The following is a 21,591-nucleotide window of genomic DNA, read 5'->3' on the forward strand; positions in this document are numbered from 1 at the left end:
GGATTCTCGTTATCTCATTTCTGAAGGCTTCCCATTTTCCAGCCATCACTTTACCTGCGAACATCTGCCTCCAATCAGCTTTTGAAAGTTCTTGCTTAATACTGTCAAAATTGGCCTTTCTCCAATTTAGAACTTCAACTTTTGGATCTGGTCTATCTTTTTCCAACACTATTTTAAAACCAATAGAATTATGGTCGCTGGCCCCAAAGTGCTCCCCCACTGACACCTCAGTCACCTGCCCTGCCTTATTTCCCAAGAGTAGGTCAGGTTTGCACCTTCTCTAGTAGGTACGTCCACATACTGAATCAGAAAATTGTCTTGTACACACTTAACAAATTCCTCTCTATCTAACCCCTTAACACAATGGCAGTCCCAGTCTATGTTTGGAAAGTTAAAATCCCCTACCATAACCATCCTATTATTCTTACGGATAACTGAGATTTCCTTACAAATTTGTTTCTCAATTTCCCTCTGACTGTTACAGGGTCTATAATACAATCCCAATAAAGTGATCATAGAGTCATAGAGTCATAGAGATGTACAGTATGGAAACAGACCCTTCGGTCCAACATGTCCATGCCGACCAGATATCCCAACCCAATTTGGTCCAACCTGCCAGCACCCGGCCCATATCCCTCCAAACCCTTCCTATTCATATACCCATCCAAATGCCTCTTAAATGTTGCAATTGTACCAGCCTCCACCATTTCCTCTGGCAGCTCATTCCATACACGTATCACCCTCTGTGTGAAAACGTTGCCCCGTAGGTCTCTTTTATATCTTTCCCCTCTCACCCTAAACCTATGCCCTCTAGTTCTGGACTCCCCAATCTCAAGGAAAAGACTTTGTCTAATTACCCTACCCATGCCCCTCATAATTTTGTAAACCTCTATAAGGTCAACCCTCAGCCTCCGATGCTCCAGGGAAAACAGCACCTGCACGCCAAGGTCTCTTTGTTCAGCAACACTCCCTAGGACCTTACCATTAAGTGTATAAGCTCTGCTAAGATTTGCTTTGCCAAAATGCAGCACCTCACATTTATCTAAATTAAGCTCCTTCTGCCACTCCCCAGCCCATTGGCCTATTGGTCAAGATACTGGCACTTCCTCCTTAACCAACCTCTGACCAGCTTGTACACTCTGGTGAAGCTTTCCAGCCTGCACTATGCTTTCTGTTACCAGTCAATAAAACTCCCAGTTTTGTCCTGTTTTCCTACATCTGGTTTCTCAGTGTTTCTCCTAACCCACCAACACTGTGATTTCGTGCGGCCTACACTAACAGAAAGCACCAGAGTGTACAAGCTGGTCAGAGGTTGGTTAAGGAGGAAGTGCCAGATCTTCTGAAACGATATACTTGTGAAGGTAAAGTTTACCTACATAGGCCAGGAGCAGCAGGTAAGCAGGTTGTAACATTAAGAGACACAGGGTCCTCTCAATCTGTGATGTTGAAAGATGAGGAGATATGTACTTCTGAAGGACTATTACCAGAAAAGGTGCTAGTAACAGGAATTCACAGGCAGACAAAAAAAACTCTCAATTATGTGAAGTGAGGTTAAAGTATTCGGTGAAGAGTGGAGAAGATGTGGTAGGAGTACTGGACAAACTCTCAGCTCCAGGAATATAATTTATCCTTGCAAATAACTGATTCACTGTAGGAGTGCTGCCTACTGTGGTTGAAAAGCCAGTGGAAACTCAGGCAACTGGACCATTGCAGGAAACATAGCCTGGGATTTTTCCTGACTGTGTGGTAATGAGGTAACAAAGTCACCAGTTGAAACAGGAGTGATCAAAGAGTACAGATAAGAAAGTTGAAGTGGAATTAGCAGAAACTGTGATCAGATGGCTGAGACAAACCAGGAGCAGACAGATAACACAGCAGACATCTTTAGCTCAGAGAAATTAACTGAGTTACAGCAGAAAGATGAAAATATAAAGCAATTATATCAAAAGCATACATAAAAACGAATCCGAATGTAACCCTGAATGTTATTATCTTAAAAATTATGTCTTAATGAGAAATAAAGACCACCACATAATCAGGCAGATTAGAAATGGGCAGAAGTTCATCAAATCATATTGTCAGTGGGGTATAGACAGGAGGTGTTGCGAGTGGCGCATAAGCTATGTCTAGGAGGTTATTTAGGAGTGAGAAAAACACAAGCTTAAATACAAAAACATTTTTACTGGGCTAGACTGCACAAGGATGTAAGTGAATTTTGGAGAAAGTGAGGACTGCAGATGCTGGAGATCAGAGCCGCCTTCATTCCTGATGAAGGGCTCTTGCCCAAAACATTGATTCTCCTGCTCCTCCCATGATGCTTGACTTGCCGTGCTTTTCCAATATCACACTCTCGACTCTGTAGTTGAATTTTGCTAGATGAATCATACATGTCAGTTAATTGGAAAACCACAGGCAGTAATAAAACATGCACCCTTAATACCTATTCCTGCATTTGAGGAACTTTTTACAAGTGTTAGGAAGGTGTAAGGGGTATTGTACCTTTAAGAGAGTTGAAGAACTTAGCAAGCACACAGAGTGCTGGAGAATTTACAGTGTAACATTTGGTCCAGCAGCTAGCAGTACCTGGGTTGCTGTGTGACAAAAACAAAATTCAACTTCGGCCAATCAGATTAAATTATGCCCCAAGATACTAAACTCCAATCAAGTTTGAATTTTGTATTTTAACAATATTAAAACCAATGAAACAATCAATGCTTTGGAGTATAAGATCAGGAAAAATTGAACAGTTGAGGGAGAACTGCCAAGCCACCAACACATGCAGATTGCCCAGAAAATAGCTCTCCTAAAGGTACCTTTATTGACCAGTGACCTGTGAAACAGAAACCCTAAGAAGATGAAAAGAAGACAGAGGAAGATATAAAGAGAAGATTCAACAGCTGGCTGGTTTTGAAATTTGAATTTTTCGGTAAATCTTAATCTGGGGTTTTATTGAACCAGTATTATAGAAGGGGGAGTAAAAGATAGGCTAGAGAAAGGAGTTGTAAATATTGTTAATTAATATTTTATGTCAGACTTAAAGAATAAAGTTCTTAAATTTTTTGTATGTCAAATAGTGACTTTTGGGATAGTTCTTTGCCTCTTGAATTTTAACAGATTACAGCGCGGGGTGAATCGTTTCTGTGTTGCAGGTTTAAATTAGCAGGGGAGTTTACCTCGTGTTGTAACACAAGAGTCTTAATTGATTGCGTAGGACCCCTACCTAGAATGAAAGGTGGGAATCAGTATTTGTTAACAATAATGGATGCATCCACTACATTTCCAGAGGCTGTCCCATTACGCAGTATCACAGCAAAAAGGATTGCATAGGAGTTACTCAAATTTATCACTAGATACAGACTACCCGCAGAGATACAATCAGATCAAGGGTCAAACTTTATATTGAAATTATTCAACAAAGTTATGAACAGCTTAGGAATAAAACACTTCAAATCTATTGTATACCATCCAGAATCACAAGGAGCGCTAGAAACGTGGTATCAGACATTAAAGACCATGTTGAAGACTTATAGCCCAGACCATCCAGATGGTTGGGATAAGGCAATTCCATTTGTACTTGTTGCAATCAGAGATGAACCAAATGAATTGACCAAATTCAGTCCATTTGAATTAGTTTTTGGGCATGAAGTGAAAGGACTATTAAAATTGATTAAGATAGAAATTGGTAAGTCACAATTCAGATACCACATATTTGGACAATGTACCAAATTTTAGGGAACGATTAAAGAGAGCTGGGAAGTTGGCGAGACAGCATTTAAAAATCTCGCAGCATACAATGAAACAGGAAGCAGACAAGAAATCAAAAATTCGCTATTTTGCTACAGGGATAAGGTAGTTGTGATACTTCCAGTGATAGGAGAACCTTTAAAGCAACATTTAGTGGACCTTATCAAATTGAAAGGAAATTGAGTGAGGTGAACTACTTAATACCAACTCCAGACAGAAAGAAATCTCACAGAGTGTGTCATGTGCATTTGCTGAAAAGGTATTTTGATAGGGAAGGAAAGCAAGAGGAGAAGGTGTTAATGATGACAGCACAGAAGGAGGAACCAAGTTCAGAGGATACTGAATTGGACATTCCTCAAATCAAATTGGACAATGAGGAAATTGTCAAAAACTGGGATAAATTACCTTCAGGAGGAAAATTGGAATGATGTGAAAGAGTTAATACTGTCACATGGGGAGCTAAGTGGAAATAAGCTGAGAAGTACTAACCTAATTATGCATGATGTAGATATAGGAGATGCTGTTCCAATTAAGCAACATCCTTATAGGAATAACCCTCTAAAGTTGGCCCGGGTTCAGAAGGAGATAAAACACATGCTCCAAAATGGCATAATCGAAGTGAGTCACAGTGACTGGGGCTCACCCACAGTCATGGTGCCAAAACCAGATGGTACCCAATGGCTATGTGTGGTCTATCGCAATGCAGTTACAAAGACTGATGCATATCTTATTCTGTGTTTGGAAACTGTGTTGGGAGGATGGGACAAGCAATTTATAATTCTAAGTTGGACTTGCTCAGAGGATACTCGCAGGTACCTTTGTCAGAAAGAGCAAAGGCCATTTCAGCTTTTGTAACACTGAATGGACTGTATAAGTTTAATGTTATGTCATTTGGCATTAAAAATATGCCAGTCACATTTCAGAGACTAACCAATAAGGTTGTTGCTGGACTACCCAATTGTGTAGTTTATATCGATGACCTGGTGATTTTTCAGTCACACCTGAAAGAAGCATTTACAACATTTATCAGACTTGTTCGATCGACTTCGGAAGGCAGGCTTGGTGAGAAACCTGGCTAAAAGTGAATTTGTAAAAGCGCCAGTCACCTTCCTGGGCCATGTTATTGGACACCGACAAATGGCCCCAGGAGATGCAAAGAAATTGGTAGTTTCCCATACCATCGACAAAAGAAGCAGTACTATGGTTCCTGGGATTGAATGGATTTTATCGAACATTTGTACCAACTTTTAGCAGTGTGGCTGCTTCACTTACTGAATTGTGAAAGAAAGGCAAGAGGTTTCAGTGGACAGCGGACTGTCAGAGGCATTTGACAGCCTGAACGCTGTGTTAACCACTGCCCTGGTATTAGCCACACCTAACGACGCAAAGCCAGTCAGGGTGGCTATTGATGCAGGTGATGTGGGAGTCGGTGCGGTGTTCCTGCAGGAAAACAACGACAAGATAGAAAGACCTATCGGATATTTCTCCAAGAAACTGGACATTCATCAGCAGAAATATTCAACCGTTGAGAAGGAGACTTGGAGCTCGGTGTTGGCGTTACATTTCAGTGTTTATGTTATCAGTAAAGTATCTGAGACAATCACATACACTGACCATAACCCATTGAAGCTTGTGGAGAAATTTAAGGACAAAAATGCCAGACTGGAGCTTGTTATTACAGCCATTTCAATTTGAAAATTGTGCATGTGGCAGGTCGAGAAAATGTGATTGCCAACGTGTTATCGAGACTTGGATGAGAAACAGAGGCATCCGAATGCAGGAGCACAACAGACTGAAACAGAATGGGGTTGTGCATGTTTGCATGGTTACTGTCAATGTAATGTATATGTGTGGTGTACAGCACTAACAATTTAGGATTAAGGGGTTTTAAAATGAAGCAATCTTTGGATATTGATGTTTTTAAAAGGGGGGGAGGTGTGATGAAGCTGCTCCTTTAACAAGGCGATGTTGTCCTTGGCTTTTTTTTCTCAGTGGGGTCATAAAAGACAAAGACTCCAAAAAGTCTGGCCATGGAGGGCTTTAGGGCCAATTTGATGATAGCTAACAGATACTTCCTCAGAAAAAAGGCTTTCAAGTTTAAAAAAAAAACCCATGTACAATGAAAGGGGGGTGGCCAGTTCCTCCAGCTCAACTTTTCTCTGGTTTGGTTTGGGGTTTAGCAGCTATAGTGTGAGGAAAAGCCGCTGGACCCACAGAAGCTGATCCAAGCTGGTCCTCTCTCTCTGCCTTCTCCCCTGGAAGACCCTGTATTTGATTTTAGCTTTTGCGCCAAAGGGTGTTTATGGGGATTGTTGCAAGCTATGATTAAATGGCGGAGTGGACTCGATGGGCCGAATGGCTTTACTTCCACTCCTATGTCTTATGGTCTAAAGTATTTGGAACAGCATCATTAAGTTGGGATGATCTCTTGGATTTTCGGATAGGTTAAGTTATTCTGTATTGTGTTCTCTTTTGTTTGTGTTTCATTCAGTAATCTTGTAAATAAATTCCGTTTTGTTTAAAACTAAGTGATTTGACCTGGAATATCCACTGTACACTTGCTGAAAAGAACGAGCAAAGTGAGGGTCTGGGCTACTTTCTTGAAGTGTTTTGAGGGGTCAGGCCTGCTCCATAACACCTGTGTATATGCGACACAAACTTCAGAGAATTATGTACCTGCACTACCCAGTTCCCACTACAGCTGCTCTCTGTGGGCCCGGGATTGGCACACACAACACTGTTTGGGGATTGGGAAATCATAGAATGCTTATGGTGTGGAAGCAGAACATTTGGCCCATCAAGTCCACATCGACCCTCTGAAGAGCAACCCCCTACCCCCACTCCATCCGTATAACCCTGCATTCCCCGTGGCCAATCCACCTGACCTGCACATCTTTGGACTGTGGGAGGAAACCGGAGCACCCGGAGGAAACCCACGCAGACACTGGGAGAACGTGCAAACTCCACATGGACAGCCATCTGAGGTGGGGGGTGGGGGGGGTGGGGTGCTGTGAGGCAGCAGTGCTAACCACCTGGTGATAATCTGATATAGACATCCTCTGGTTCTGCTTTTCCCCACATGAGGGAATTTTCTCTCTGTAATTACTCGATCAAACACTTTCGTCAGGTTAAAGACCTCAAATAGCCACATCTCCGCCTCCTCTTCTTGAGAGACAAGGTGCTCTGGCTATCAACCCTTCCCTGAGAAGGTTACACAACTGTACCCCTGCTGTCACCCCCACAGCCTCAGTCAGAAATCTCACAGCTATCTACAGAATGCTTCTCTTGAGTTGGTAGGACCGGATTGGAGCCATCTGATTCACCTACACAAGGGTCCACAATCCATCTATCCTGACATTACAACAACAATTTGCAGAAATATGGCACCATTCATGCAGTGAAATATAGAAAATAGGAGCAGGACGAGGCCATTCAGCCCCTCGAACCTACTCTGCCATTCAATATGATCATGGAAGTTCATTCAACTCAGTCCCTTGGTCACGATTTTTCCACATGCACTTTGATGTCTTTAGTCGTATGAGCTATACCTAACGCCTTCTTGAAAACATTCAATGTTTTGGCTTCAACCGTTTTCCGTGTCAGAGAATTCCACAAGCTCCCCACTCTCTGGGTGAAAACATTTCTCCTCATCTCAGTCCTGAATGACCTACTCCATATCCTTAGATTATGATCACTAGGTCATCGGGAACATCTCTGCTGTGTTTACCCTGTCTAGTTCTGTTAGAATTCTTTGGAGTTCTATGAGATTCCCCATCATCCTTCTAAACTCCAGTGTATATAGGCCTAACTGATCCAGTCTCTCTTCATCCGTCAGTCCGACCATCCCAGGAATCAGTCTGGGAAGCCTTCGCTGCACTCCCTCTATCGCAAGGACATCCTTCCTCAGGTAAGGAGACCACAGCTGAGCACAATCCTCCAGGTGACCTCCTAAGGTGCTTGGCAGGAGGATCTGAATCAGAGAATTAGGTCAAATTATCACCAGATCAAAGAAGTTGGCTTTAACCTACAGTGGGGCGGACGGAAGAAGATATTTTGTGAGGGAACCGCAGAGCCGAGAGCATGTGCCCCACCAGCGGTGTAATTAAAACCAAGAATGCCCAAGGGGCAAGAATCAGACAAGGGCAACTATGTTGGAGGGTTATCTTGCTGGAGGCAGTAACTGAGAGGACAGCTTTGTTCACTTGTTTACAATAATCTTTTAAAATGTCCATCCAGAGAAGCTGAGCATAAAACACTCCTAAAAGTTCCCAATGAGCCCCTGATGAAGTGAATGAGGAGTTGTTAACTCTGTTCACTGGTTCTCAATCAGCAATGATTGCTATCACATCATTTCACATCACGCTGTGCTCCCAGAGAAAACCAACTCCTTCCTGACTCAATCATTTCCTAAAGCCGCCAGTTGCTCACTGGAGAGAGAGTCTCAGACAGAGAGGCAATCACATCTCTGCACTGCGGAGAGATTTGGCCAACTCTGAGATTTAGTTACAGTCACTCTCCTCGGGATACAGAGATGATAATGTCACACACACAGCCTCAGGACTGAGGTACAGTCCTATCCCAGCTCTCTGTTGGAAGGGTGATATATCAGAGTGATGGTAAAACTGATTCCTTTCAGATTACCGGCTGCCCTGCACTGATAGAAACACAAACAACAGCATCAGTGATTTATCAAGAGCAAGGAGCATGAAATTGATTCTTAACTTCTAATAAGTCAGCTTTAATTTGAAAAGTGTACCAGGAAAGAGTAACACATTGCCAGCTCAAAGTTGCTGGGGGAAAATGCAAGAAACTGGAGTCAGACAGCATTAATTTCCACAGTTCAGTCATTGAGTAAAGCAAAACACTGGCCAGACGAAACGTGGGGAGATTCACAGTCTCAGGGACACACACATGTTTCCTTAAACCCATTCCAGTAACTAAAAAGGCACACATGTGAAAGTTTGCCCACTGTGCAGCAATGACTGAGTATTTGTATTGTTCAGCCTTTTGCCTGTAACAGATCGGCAGTTCCTGTGCAATTGTGGACGTGGTCAAAATGTCTGGAAACTTGTACTCTCTTCAGAACGTACAAAGGAATGTTTATTTGGTCTGGAAGCAGTTTCACAAATTTAACTACAATCTTCTGAAATTACAATCCTCATATCATCCAACTCCACATCAAACTCTGAAAGGTGTTCAGGATATCAGTGTCATTCTATCTCAGTTGCATCTTTTGATCTGTATCTTTGTACATCATTGTCAGTGTTACCTGTCCCTGTATTTATCCATCCTTGTGCTTACCTGTCCCAGAGTTACCAGCCCAATGATTTACCTGTTTCTGTATTTAACTCTACCCATGTTTACCTGTCCCTGTGTTATTGGCCACGGGTTTACCTATCCCTGTGTGTACCTGTCCCTGGGTGTATGTGTCTCTGGGTTTACCTGTCCCTGTGTTTACCTGTCCCTGTGTTTACCTGCCCCTGTGTGTACCTGTCCCTGGGTGTACCTCTCCCTGTGTTTACCTGTCCCTGTGTGTATCTGTCTTTGGGTTTACCTGTACCTGTGTGTACCTGTCCCTGGGAGTACCTGTCCCTGGGTGTATCTGTCCCTATGTTTACCTGTCCCTGAGTGTATCTGTCCCTATATTTACCTGTCCCTGGGTCTACCTGTCCCTGGGTGTATCTGTCCCTGGGTGTACCTGTCCCTGGGTGTATCTGTCCCTGGGTATATCTGTCCCTATGTTTACCTGTCCCTGTGTGTATCTGTCCTTGTGTGTACCTGTCCCTGGGTGTACCTGTCCCTTGTGTACCTGTCCCTGTGTTTACCTGTCGCTGGGTGTATCTGTCCCTGTGTGTACCTGTCCCTGAGTGCATCTGTCCCTTTGTTTACCTGTCCCTGTGTTTACCTGTCCCTGGGTGTCCCTGTCCCTGTGTGTAACTGACCCTGAGTGTAACTGTGCCTGTGTTTACCTGTTCCTGGGTGTACCTGTCCCTGGATGTACCTGTCCCTCTGTGTACCTGTCCCTGTGTGTACCTGTCCCTGGATGTACCTGTCCCTGTGTGTACCTGTCCCTGGATGTACCTGTCCCTGTTTGTACCTGTCCCTGTGTTTACCTGTTCCTGGGTGTACTCTGTCCCTGGATGTACCTGTCCCTGTGTGTACCTGTCCTTGTGTGCACCTGTCCCTGGGTATACCTGTCCCTGGGTGTACCCTGTCCCTGTGTGTACCTGTCCCTGAGTGTACCTGTCCCTGTGTGTACCTGTCCCTGTGTGTACCTGTCCCTGAGTGTACCTGTCCCTGTGTGTACCTGTTCCTGTGTGTACCGTGTCCCTGTGTGCACCTGTCCCTGGGTGCACCCTATCCCTCTGTGTACCCTGTCCCTGTGTGCACCTGTTCCTGTGTGTATCCTATCCCTCTGTGTACCCTGTCCCTATGTGTCCCTGTCCCTGGGTGTACCCTGTCCCTGGATGTACCTGTCCCTGTGTGTACCTGTCCCTCTGTGTACCTGTCCCTGCGTTTACCTGTTCCTGGGTGTACCCTGTCCCTGGATGTACCTGTCCCTGGATGTACCTGTCCCTGGGTATACCTGTTCTGTGTGCCAAGTATAAATCTCTGGAAATTAATTTGAGGGACCCTCCTGGGACAATAAAGGGGCAGCCCACCCCCAGTCCCCAAGGAGGCTTGCAGATGGGAGGTTGGCAATATGATGGAATGACCTGGGATGGACCGCAGTCAACGGTGATCGTCCTGGGTATACCCACCCCTCCCCGGACAATGAACAGACTGAGTTTGGTTCCTCTGTGTTTAGCTGTGTTTCTCCATATCTGAAGCTGCAACTCCTTGCTGATGGAAACATGGATATTTTAATACAGAGGCTGGAGAGCTTCAGATATGAATTTTAATCACCCGTGCTAAATATGGTAGAAGTGAAACAAGAAATAAAAACAGAAACTGCTGGAAACAATCAGCAAGTCACCAGTGTCTGTGCTGAGAGGAACAGAGTGACTTTTTGGGTGAATGGCCCTTCAGCAGAGTCGGAGTGGACTGAGTAATGGTCTGAACTTGGATGAATGTTTGCACAGTGACTGCACTGTACCTGCCTGCCTCAGCTTCATAATTCTATAATTAAAAAATATCAACCAAAGACAACAGTAATTAAAAGAGATTAATGTATAGGAATGATTAATTACCACCATCACTCAGCAATGAATCAGATCACATCCCACATTCTTCCAGCAGTCACTACAGTGAATACCATGATGTGAGGAATCCGATCATCCACCCTCAATACCCCCCACAGTGCTCTCTCTGCGTGCCCAGGCCTGGCTCAGTGAGGAGCTGGTCATACATTTAAACCCCAGGGAACTCTGCATGATGTGAGTTTCAGTCCTTCTGCTGGTGACCCCAATATCCTGCAGTTTCCTGAATCCAGCCACAACATGAGCAATTAGTGTTGGGAACATGTTTGACACAAGAATCCTATTCAATGTACAGCACTGAAACAGGCCATTCAGCCAGCTGGTCTGACTGGGTATCTGTACTTTCCAAGTGCCTCCTTCATCCCCTTCACCTCACCTAATCCACCTATTCCCATGTCTGTTTCTCTGTCATGAATTTATCCAGCCCTCAGTCCCAGCCGGAGTTCCACATTCTCCCCACTGTCTGGAGGACAGTTTCTCCTAACTATTTACTCGGGTTTTTACAAACTCAGGTACTGATGACCCAGAATTCTGAACTCCCCGTCTGCCTGGTGTTCCGCTGTATGAGTCACAACACGTTAGGATGCAGCTCAAGCCAATCATTACGGCAGCTAATGGGATATTATCCTTGATTACAAGAGGATATAAAGGAACAACTGAAAAGACGACATCTCCTGCCTGCAGCATAGCTCTCCCTTTCTGAAGGAAGACTGTACGTGTGCTGGCTGTGGTTACTAGGTCGGTAAAAGGATGCAGACATACCAAATCAGAGCAGACGTAGACCGTTTGGCTGCTCAGGCCTGCTTCACTATTCAATACGATCGTGGCTGACCTGTTTGTGTTTTGAACTCCACACTCCCATCTACTTTGGGGTTGCACGGTGGCTAAATGATTAGCCCTGCTGCCTCACAGTGCCAGGGACCCAGGATCGAATCTAGCCTTGAGTTTCTATCTATGTGGGATTGGCACATTCTCCCTGTTTCTCATTGGGTTTTCTCCAGGTTTTCACCCACAGTCCAAGGATGTGCAGGTTAGAGTTGCCCATAGTGTCCAGGGATGTGCAGACTGGGTGGATCAGCCATGGGAAATGCAGGGTTACCGGGATAGAATAGCAGGAGAATCCTACCCTTCGGAGGGTTGGTGTGAACTCAATGGGCTGAATGTCTGCTTCTACACCGTAGGTATTCCATGATTCTCCATTTAACCCTCGATTTCCCTCACTAACAAGAATCTATCCACCTCTGACTTCAAACTATTCAGTGAACTCCTCCCCTCCACCTCCATTGCCTTCTGAGGCAGTATGTTCCAAAGTTGCACAAGTTTCTTAGAAAGCATTTTGTTTCATCTCTACCCTAAAGGGGCAACCCCTAACTGTTAAACAATGCCCCTGATTCTGGACTGATCCACAAGAGGAATCCTCGTTTCCACGTCCACTTTGTCAAGACCACCAGGATCCTACAGACTTCAAACCAGGCACCCCTCACTCTTCCAACCTCCCCTGGAAACAAGCCCAATGTGACCAACCTTTCCCTCAGATGTCAAGCTGGAGGTGGTTCAGAGGAGATTTAGTCGACTGACACTAGAATGGGAGGGTTGCCTTTTGAAACCAGGTTTGGGCAGACTGGGCTGGTTTCCATTGGAGTCTCGAAGAGTGAGGGGAGAGTGACTTGATCAAAGTGCATATGATCCTGAATGGTTTTAAAAAGTTGGACATGGAAAGGAAGATTCCTGTCAGGAGTCAGTCCTTTAAAATTCGGGATGACCTTGTTTGGACAGAGATGAGGAAAATTATTGTCCCTGAGGGTTGTACAAGTTCCGAATGCTCCCCTTCAAAAGGCAAAATCTTGGAATATTTTGAGGACAGACAGACATTAACAGCTGTTTGTTTGGGAGGGAATCGAGGGCTGAAGGGAGTTGATGGGAATATGGAAGTTAAAATGCAAAAGATCAGCCAAGCAATGAACTTTCAGTGAAGTGGAGGTTGAGGGGTGACCTTATTGGAGGTGTAGTGGACAGAGAAGAAGGTTACCTCGGATTACAATGGGATCTTGATCAGATGGGCCAATGGGCTGAGGAGTGGCAGATGGAGTTTAATTTAGATAAATGCGAGGTGCTGAATTGTGGGAAAGGCAAATCTCAGCAGGACTTATACACTTAATGGTAAGGTCCTAGGGAGTGTTGCTGAACAAAGAGACCTTGGAGTGCAGCTTCATAGCTCCTTGAAAGTGGAGTCACAGGTAGATAGGATAGTGAAGAAGGTGTTTGGTATGCTTTCCTTTATTGGTCAGAGTATTGAGTACAGGAGTTGGGAGGTCATGTTGCGGCTGTAGACACAGTCTTTTCCCTGGGGTCAGGGAGTCCAGAACTAGAGGGCATAGGTTTAGGGTGAGAGGGGAAAGATATAAAAGAGACCTAAGGGGCAATGTTTTCACGCAGAGGGTGGTACGTGTATGGAATAAAGTGCCAGAGTGCCAGAGAATGTGGTGGAGGCTGGTACAATTGCAACATTTAAGAGGCATTTGGATGGGTATATGAATAGGAAGGGTTTGGAAGGATATGGGCCAGGTGCTAGCAGGTGGGACTAGATTGGGTTGGGATATCTGGTCGGAATGGACGGGTTGGACCGAAGGGTCTGTTTCCATGCTGGACATCTCTATGACTCTATGAGGGGCATAGATAAGGTGAATAACAAAGGTCTTCTCCCCAGGGTAGGGAGTTCAAAGCTGGAGGGCATTATTTTATGGTGAGTGGAGAAAGATTTAAAAGTGACCTGAGGGGAAGCTTTTTCACACAGAGGGTGGTCTATGTGTGGAACGAACTGCTAGAGGAAGTGGTAGATGTTAGTACAGTTACAACATTTAAAAGACATTTGACTAGGTACATAGATAGGAAAGATTGAGAGGAATATGGTTCAAATGCAGACAAACGGGACTCGTTCAGTTTGGAAAACTTGGTCAGCATGGATCGGGATGGAGCAAAGGGTCTGTTGCCCTGCTGTGTGCCTCTATTACTCTATAGAATAGTGGAACAGGCTTGATGGGCTGAATGGAGGCAGCAGTAAGTTGGGAGGGAGGGAGGGAGCGTTCCGTGAGTTGCTGGTAACCTGGTCACTTGGAGTCCTTTTTTTAATACAACTCAGGAACAGCTACCAAACTCAGTGACACAAACTCTGATCCAGTCAGCTCTGTGTGGGCCTTTGCTGCTTATGTGCTTTCTCAAAACACACACCAAAACTGGCAAAATCTTAAACTGTTCAACAATGCGTCACAGAGGTTTAATGAACACAATCAGCACTGCCTAATTTCACAGAGAAAGAACACATAATTGTTCAGAATCATAGGGAGGAAGTGAAAGTTCCAATCTTTCTGTTTGAATGCCTCTCGACGGCTCTCACCCTCCCTATCTCTGTAATGTCCAACATCTCCACAATGCTCTGAGATCTATCTGCTTCTCAGCTGCTTCCCTGTTGGTGGGCAGAAGTGAGTACTGCAGGTCCTGGAGATTAGAGTCAAGGTTAGAGTGGTGCTGGAAAAGCACAGCAAGGCAGGCAGCATCCGAGGAGCAGGAAAATCGATGTTTTGGGCAAAAGCCCCTGATGATTCTCCTGCTCCTCGGATGCTGCCTGACCTGCTGCGCTTTTCCAGCTCCACTCTAACCTTGACTGCTCCCCCACTGGTGCCTATGCCCTCAGCCGCCTGTGCCCCAAGCTCTGGAAATCTCTCCCTTAATCCTTCCACCTCTCGAGCTCTCTCTCACCTGCAGGATGTTCCTGGACACCTCCCTCTTTCATTAGCTGGATCCTAATGAGGATCTGGGTCAAATTCTGTTCGAGGACCCGTCCCTCTGAACCAACCCCTGGAGAATTGATCCTTCTGAAAGTACAAGTTGTGGTTCAATTGTATCTTGGTCCTCTGTGATTATTCTTTTCTCTGACAGTGTTACACATTCCTGTAGAATGTAGTTCAAATCTAATGTGGACACACAGTCACAGGCACCCACACCCCTTCTCTGCTTCGTCTCGATGTGTAGTTCATTGCAGCTTAAACTCATAAAATTGTTAATAAAAACTTTCATCACTGGAAATTCAGAACGAGTCAGCAGATACACAGATGCAACTGGGGACATTTAACAAGATTTAAACAGTTCTAATTTCACTATGCTTTCTTTAACAAGAAAAACTTGAGGCAGGCAGTAATGAAGATGGCCTTTAATGATGGAGTGAAAGAGACAGAGATTGAGACACTGATAAATAAATGGAGATGGATTTACTTTGGAACAGAGAGGGCTGATGGGAAACTCAGTTGATGTGAAGGAGATTAAGAGGGGGCTGGTTAGAGTGGATAGGAAGGAGTGGTTACCTTTGGTTGAGGGGTTCATTACTAGGAATAGGGAAGAGAGAGGAGAGTTCAAACAGAAATAAAGGGGGATTGAGCTCAATCACTGATTGTCAGTGTAGACATGATGGGCTGAATGGCCCCTGTACTATCCTTTAATTTTTCCTAGTTTCTGTGGCAGGAATAATTAGAGGATGGAGAGAGAGAGAGAGAGAGAGAGACAGAGACGGAGAGACAGAGAGAGAGAGAGAGTGTGAGAGAGAGAGAAAGTGAGAACAAAGGCTGAGATGAGTGAGAGAGGGAGACATGAAGACAGAAAGAGAAGGGTAGAGAGACAGAAAGAAACAGAGAGAGACAATATGGTGATCACAGAGTTTTGAGACTCCATGTTTTTCATTGAGGGTGATAAGAGGTGAACTTGATCAGTTTCTGCAGAATCACAGACTCAGTCTGACATTCAGTGGGCAGTACTTGGTCGACACATAGTCAATAAAACCTGGCCCCTTGACCACAATTTGGCCATCTGCTGTAATATCTCCTCAGGTGGTCTCGGCTTCGCTTTCTAATCTTCCTTGGAGACACCTTGAAACATTTTATCACATTAAAGATGCTACATAAATGCAGTAGTTGTTGTGCCCGGTTGGCCGATACTCACAGATCATTGTCCGTATCTGCTCGGTTCTTCTGTTGCCATCGGTAAATGAAGAAGACGGTTACAACGGCGCTGATGATAATAACAGCAGCGATGACGCCTCCCAGAATTCCGATCACACTACCCGGTGCTCCCTGGGGTAGAGGCTTATCTGTAAATCAGGAACAAGGTGAATGTTTAAACTGTGTTTCTCACAAACTGTGCGAGACGAGCCTGGGAATTGTTTTTTTGATTTGGTTTATTGCAGTAACATGTACCTGAGTACAGTGAAGAGCTTTGTTTTGCAAGCAGTAAAGGCAGATCATAGCAGACAAGGACACTTTCTCCCCACCCCCACCCTCCTCTCATTTATCTCTCCACCCTTCAGGCACTCTGCCTCTATACCTGATGAAGGGCTTTTGCCCGAAACGTCGGTTTTCCTGCCCCTTGGATGCTGCCTGAACTGCTGTGCTTTTCCAGCACCTCTAATCTGGTTTCCAGCATCTGCATTCATTGTTTTTACCACCCAGATCATAGGGCGCTTAGACAGAGTGAGGCATACAGGGTTACAGCTGCATAGGAGGGGCACAGAGCAAGATCAACATTATATGAAGTTAGAGAGTGCATTCAGTAGTCTCATAACAGCGGGGAAGAAGTTGTTCCTGAATCTGTTGGTGTGTGTGTTCAAGCTTCTGCACCTTCCGGAATTCACAATGTCCGGTTGGATGGTGAGTATGAATCCTTTGGAATTACTGGAGAGGTCAGTGAGGGGAGGAGGGTCAAGGGGCGCAATGGAGTAAAGATGGAGCCTAAACTCAGGCTTTGGAGGCTGCTGAAATCATGTCCTATCGCTCCTGTAAATTAAATATCTGATCACACTTGTCCATTTCCCTCACCACCGTCTATCTACTTCTTTTTATTCATTCATGGGATTGGGAATCGCTGGCTGGGCTAGCGTTTATTGCCCATATTCTCCCCCTTGAGAAGGTGGTGCTGAGCTGCCTTCATGAAGCATATTTCGGTAAAGTGTTTGATAAGGTTCCCCACGGTAGGCTATTGCAGAAAATACGGGGACATGGGATTGAGGGTGATTTAGCGATTTTGATCAGAACCTGGCTAGCTGTGAGAAGTCAAAGAGTGGTGGTTGATGGGAAATGTTCATCCAGGAGTTCAGTTACTAGTGGTGTACCGCAAGGATCTGTTTTGTGGCCATGTCTGTTTGTCATTTTTATACATGACCTGGATGAGGGCGGAGAAGGATGGGTTAGTAAATGTGCAGATGACACGGAAGTCAATGAAGTTGTGGATAGTATGGAAGGATGTTGCAGGTTACAGAGGGACAGAGATAAGCTGTAGAGCTGGGCTGAGAGGTGGCAAATAGAGTTTAATGCGGAAAAGTGTGAGATGATTCACTTTGGAAGGAGTAACAGGAATGCAGAGTACTGGGCTAATGGTAAGATTCTTGGCAGTGTGGATGAGCAGAGAGATCTCAGTGTACATGCACATAGATCCCTGAAAGTTGCCACCCAGGTTGATAGGGTTGTTAAGAAGGAATACGGTTTGTTAGCTTTTATTGGTAGAGGAATTGAGTTTCGGAACCACAAGGTCATGCTGCAGCTGCACAAAACTCTGGTGCGGCTGCAATTGGAGTATTGCGTACAGTTCTGGTCACTGCAACAGCAGTAGACTCGCCAGCTTTAAGGGCATTGAAATGATCATTGGATAAACATATGGATGAAAATGGAATAGATTAGGATAGATAGGCTTCAGATTGGTTTCATAGGTCGGCGCAACATGGAACATTCCACGTGCTATGTTCTATGAGTCATAGAGACATACAGCACGGAAACAGACCCTTCGGCCCAATGCACCCATGCGACCAGATATCCCAACCTAATATAGTCTCATTTATTAGCACTTGGCCAATATCCCTCCAAACCCTTCCTGTTCATATATCCATCCAGATCCCTTTTAAATGTTGTAATTGTACCAGCCTCCACCACTTCCTCTGGCAGCTCATTCCATACACGTACCACCCTCTGTGTTGCACCTTAGGTCCCTTATAAACCTTTCTCCCTCACCCTTAACTAAGCCCTCTAGGCCTGGACTCCCCCACCCCAGGGAAAAGACCTTGTCTATTCACCCTATCTATACCCCTCATGATTTTATAAGCCTCTATAAGGTCACCATTCAGCCTCCAACATCCCAGGGAAAACAATGCTGGGTAATTAAACCCCATTACTCCATCAAGCACACTGTTAATGTAAATGTGTTCTCCCAAAATGACTAATTGCTTCCCTTTTGTACCAGAATAAAAGAGCCCTTTGTCAGCCTTTTTTTAATGAACTCAATATCATCTGTTATTATAAATAAAACTTATTCTTAAAGAAAGTGACAAACTCTGATTAACATCTAAGCTATAATCCAGAATTAGACCTAAATCTGCTTTAATTGAAACACAGGTACACTTACACAATACAAACAACAGTAGTCTTCGTAGAGAGAATATTTATTTTTAAAAAGGCCCAGCTGACCGATGGTCTGAAATAGAATTTGATGCATGTCATGGTCCACTGGGTTTCTGGTCAACAACATCGAATGGCTGACAGCCGCATACTGATGGAAGATCATCAGTTCAGACTGAAATCAAGCTACTTCCAGGTGATTTGCAGAGTTTTCCCAGAAGCATTTGCTGAGCAACACAGAGAGAGACTTGTAGCTGCTGGGATTTCTTCCTAAGTCACTCCATAGATCTGTAAAAGCTGTAATTTGTTTTGGAACAATGACTTGTTGGAGTAGCATAGCAGCTGCTTTGAGTTTTGAACTTTACAAAATCTAGCTCAGAATAACTAGAGTGTGCAGAACCTCCCAGAAAGACTCTGTGTGAGACATCTTCAGAGGGAATTCCTCACCAAGAGAGGCAAAGACCTGAAACTGAACTGAATGAGCATTATAAATGCAGTGGGGCTACAAGAGCAGATCAGAGGCTGGGAATCTTGCAGCAAATAACTTATCTCCTGACTCCCCAAAGCCTGTCCACCATCTACAGGGCACAAGTCAGGAGTGTGATGGAATACACCCCACTAGCCTGGATGGGGGCAGCTCCAACAACACTCAAGAAGGTTGACACCATGCAGGACAAAGCAGCCGCTTGATTGGCACTGCATCCACAAACATCCCCTACTTCCACCATTGATGCTCGGTAGCAGTAATGTTTACTATCTACAAGATGCACTGTAGAAATTCACCAGAGATCCTTAGACATCACCGTCCAGCCTACGACCACTTCTGTCCCGAAGGACAAGAGCAGCAGATACATGGGAGCACCACCACCTGCAAGTTCCTGTCTAAGCAGCTCACTGTCTTAACTTGGAAATTTTTTCATTTTACACTCCGGGATGTGAGTGTGATTGCCTATGTCAGTATTTATAGCCTAACGCTAATTGCCCAGAGGGCAGTTATGAGTTAACCACATTGCTGTGGGTCTGGAGTCACATGTAGACCAGACCAGGTAAGGAAGGCAGATTTATTCCCTAAAGGGCATCAGTGAACCAGTTGGGTTTTTCTGACAATTGACAATGGATTCATGATCATCATTAACTCTTAGTTCCAGGATTTTATTAAATTGAAATTGCTCTAACAGCTATAGCAGGCGTTGCTGGATTATTAGTCTAGCCATAACACCACTAGGCCGTCACCTTCCTGTTCCTTCACTGTCACTGGGTAAAAACACTGGAGTACCCTCTCTAAGGGCATTGTGGGTCCACCCATAGCACAGAGACTGCAGCAGTTCCTAGAACATAGAACGTTACAGCACAGTACAGGCCCTTCAGCCCTCGATGTTGTACCGACCAGTGGAACCAATCTGAAGCCCATCTAACCTACACTATTCTGTTCTCATCCATGTTTATCTAATGACCATGTAAATGCCCCTAAAGTTGGCAAGTCCATTACTGTTGCAGGCAGTGCGTTCCACACCCCTACTACTCTCTGAGTAAAGAAACTACCTCGAACATCTGTCCAATATCTATCACCCCTCAGTTTAAAGCTATGCCCCCTCGTGCTCGCCATCACCATCTGACAAAAAAGGCTCTCCCTATCCACTCTATCTAACCTTCTGATCATCTTATATGTCTCAATTAAGTCACCTCTCAACCCTTTTCTCTTTTACGAAAACAACTTCAAGTCCCTCAGCCTTTCCTCATTAGACCTTCCCTCCATACCAGGCAACATCCTAGTAAATCTCCTCTGAACCCTTTCCAAAGCTTCCACATCCCTCCTATAATGCGGGGACCAGAACTGTACACAATACTCCAAGTGCGGCTGCACCAGAGCTTTGTACAGCTGTAGCATAAGCTCTAGGCTCCGAAACTCAATCCCTCTCCCAATAAAAGCTAACACACCGTATTCCTTCTTAACAACCCTATCAACCTGGGTGGCAGCTTTCAGGGATCTATATACATGAACACAGCGATCTCTCTGCTCATTTACACTACCAAGAATCTTACCATTAGTCCAGTACTCTGCATTCCTGTTACTCCTTCCAAAGTGAATCACCTCACACTTTTCCACATTAAACTCCATTTGACACCTCTCAGCCCAGCTCTGCACTATATGCCTTTCATCCCATCACAACTGGAACAACTCCATGATGGGTCAGCTTGGCAGAAGAGAAGTGGACCACTCTCTCATTACACAGAGATACTGATGAGGGTTTAACTTGAGGGTCACAACACCTCAGGCGAGTGGAGAGGTTGAGAAGAAGAATCCTTCACAGTAACCTCAGCCAGTGTGGGGATTGGCTTCACAATGTTGGCATCACACTGCTTCACAAACCAGCTGTCCAGCCATCTGAGCTAAACCAACCCCCAATAGGGAAGTAAATGGGGAATGAAATAAAGATATCAGAACAACTCAAAAATGAATCAGAAATTGAAACTTCAAAAGTTGACTCTCCAATAATCAGATTGGATCATATGGAGGTATTTAAAAAGATGGATGAGATCTACGCTATCTCCCAGAAAACAATTGGAGGAACTTACATAAATGATTACAGGGTCAGAAATTGACTTGTGTAAATATGCCAGGGTATGTCACTTTGGAGAAATATGATGTTATTTCAGAAGCAGTTTGCCCATAAAGTGACATCCTTACAGTCTCAATCAGGAGAAGTTACCTCAATCAGGGAACAGATCAAGTTCATGATTAATAATAACATTATTAAACCTAGTCATAGTAACAGGAACTTACTAATTGTGATGGTGTTAAAACCAATCTAAAAAAAAGTTTGCGTATTATTACCACAAAGTCAACTCAGTGACAAAGACAGATTCATATCCAATTCCATGATTGGAGGATTTTAATCAGAGGATTCGACAAGCACGATTGGTTACAAAATTGACTTGCTACAAGAATACTGACAAGATCCAATGACTAACAAAGCCAACAAAATATCAGCTTTTGTGACATTGGATGGCTTTTGTATTGTCATGGCATTTAGAGTGGAAAACGATTGAGGGATTAGACATTTACATTGATGACTTGATTGTATTCAGCCAAACTTGGGACGAACATTTACAACACCCGAACAAACTGGTTTATTAATCACAAAAGGTTAATTTGGTCACACATTTGGCCAAAAGTGAATTTGACAAAATAGAACTCACTGATTTGGGCCCACATT

The 21,591-nt window shown here is 44.4% G+C and overlaps 1 protein-coding gene across 1 annotated transcript in view; it reads right to left on the reverse strand.

The window, feature by feature from the left end:
• LOC122540536 (nectin-1-like) overlaps positions 1–21,591 on the reverse strand; it is a 304,355-nt gene that overhangs the window by 46,702 nt on the left and 236,062 nt on the right. The window contains exon 8 of the mRNA XM_043676400.1: positions 15,933–16,080. Coding sequence (XP_043532335.1) covers positions 15,933–16,080 — 148 coding nt within the window. The remainder of the gene's footprint in view (positions 1–15,932; positions 16,081–21,591) is intronic.

Source organism: Chiloscyllium plagiosum, chromosome 35 (assembly GCF_004010195.1).
Source record: "Chiloscyllium plagiosum isolate BGI_BamShark_2017 chromosome 35, ASM401019v2, whole genome shotgun sequence".
Taxonomy (NCBI): Eukaryota; Metazoa; Chordata; class Chondrichthyes; order Orectolobiformes; family Hemiscylliidae; genus Chiloscyllium; species Chiloscyllium plagiosum.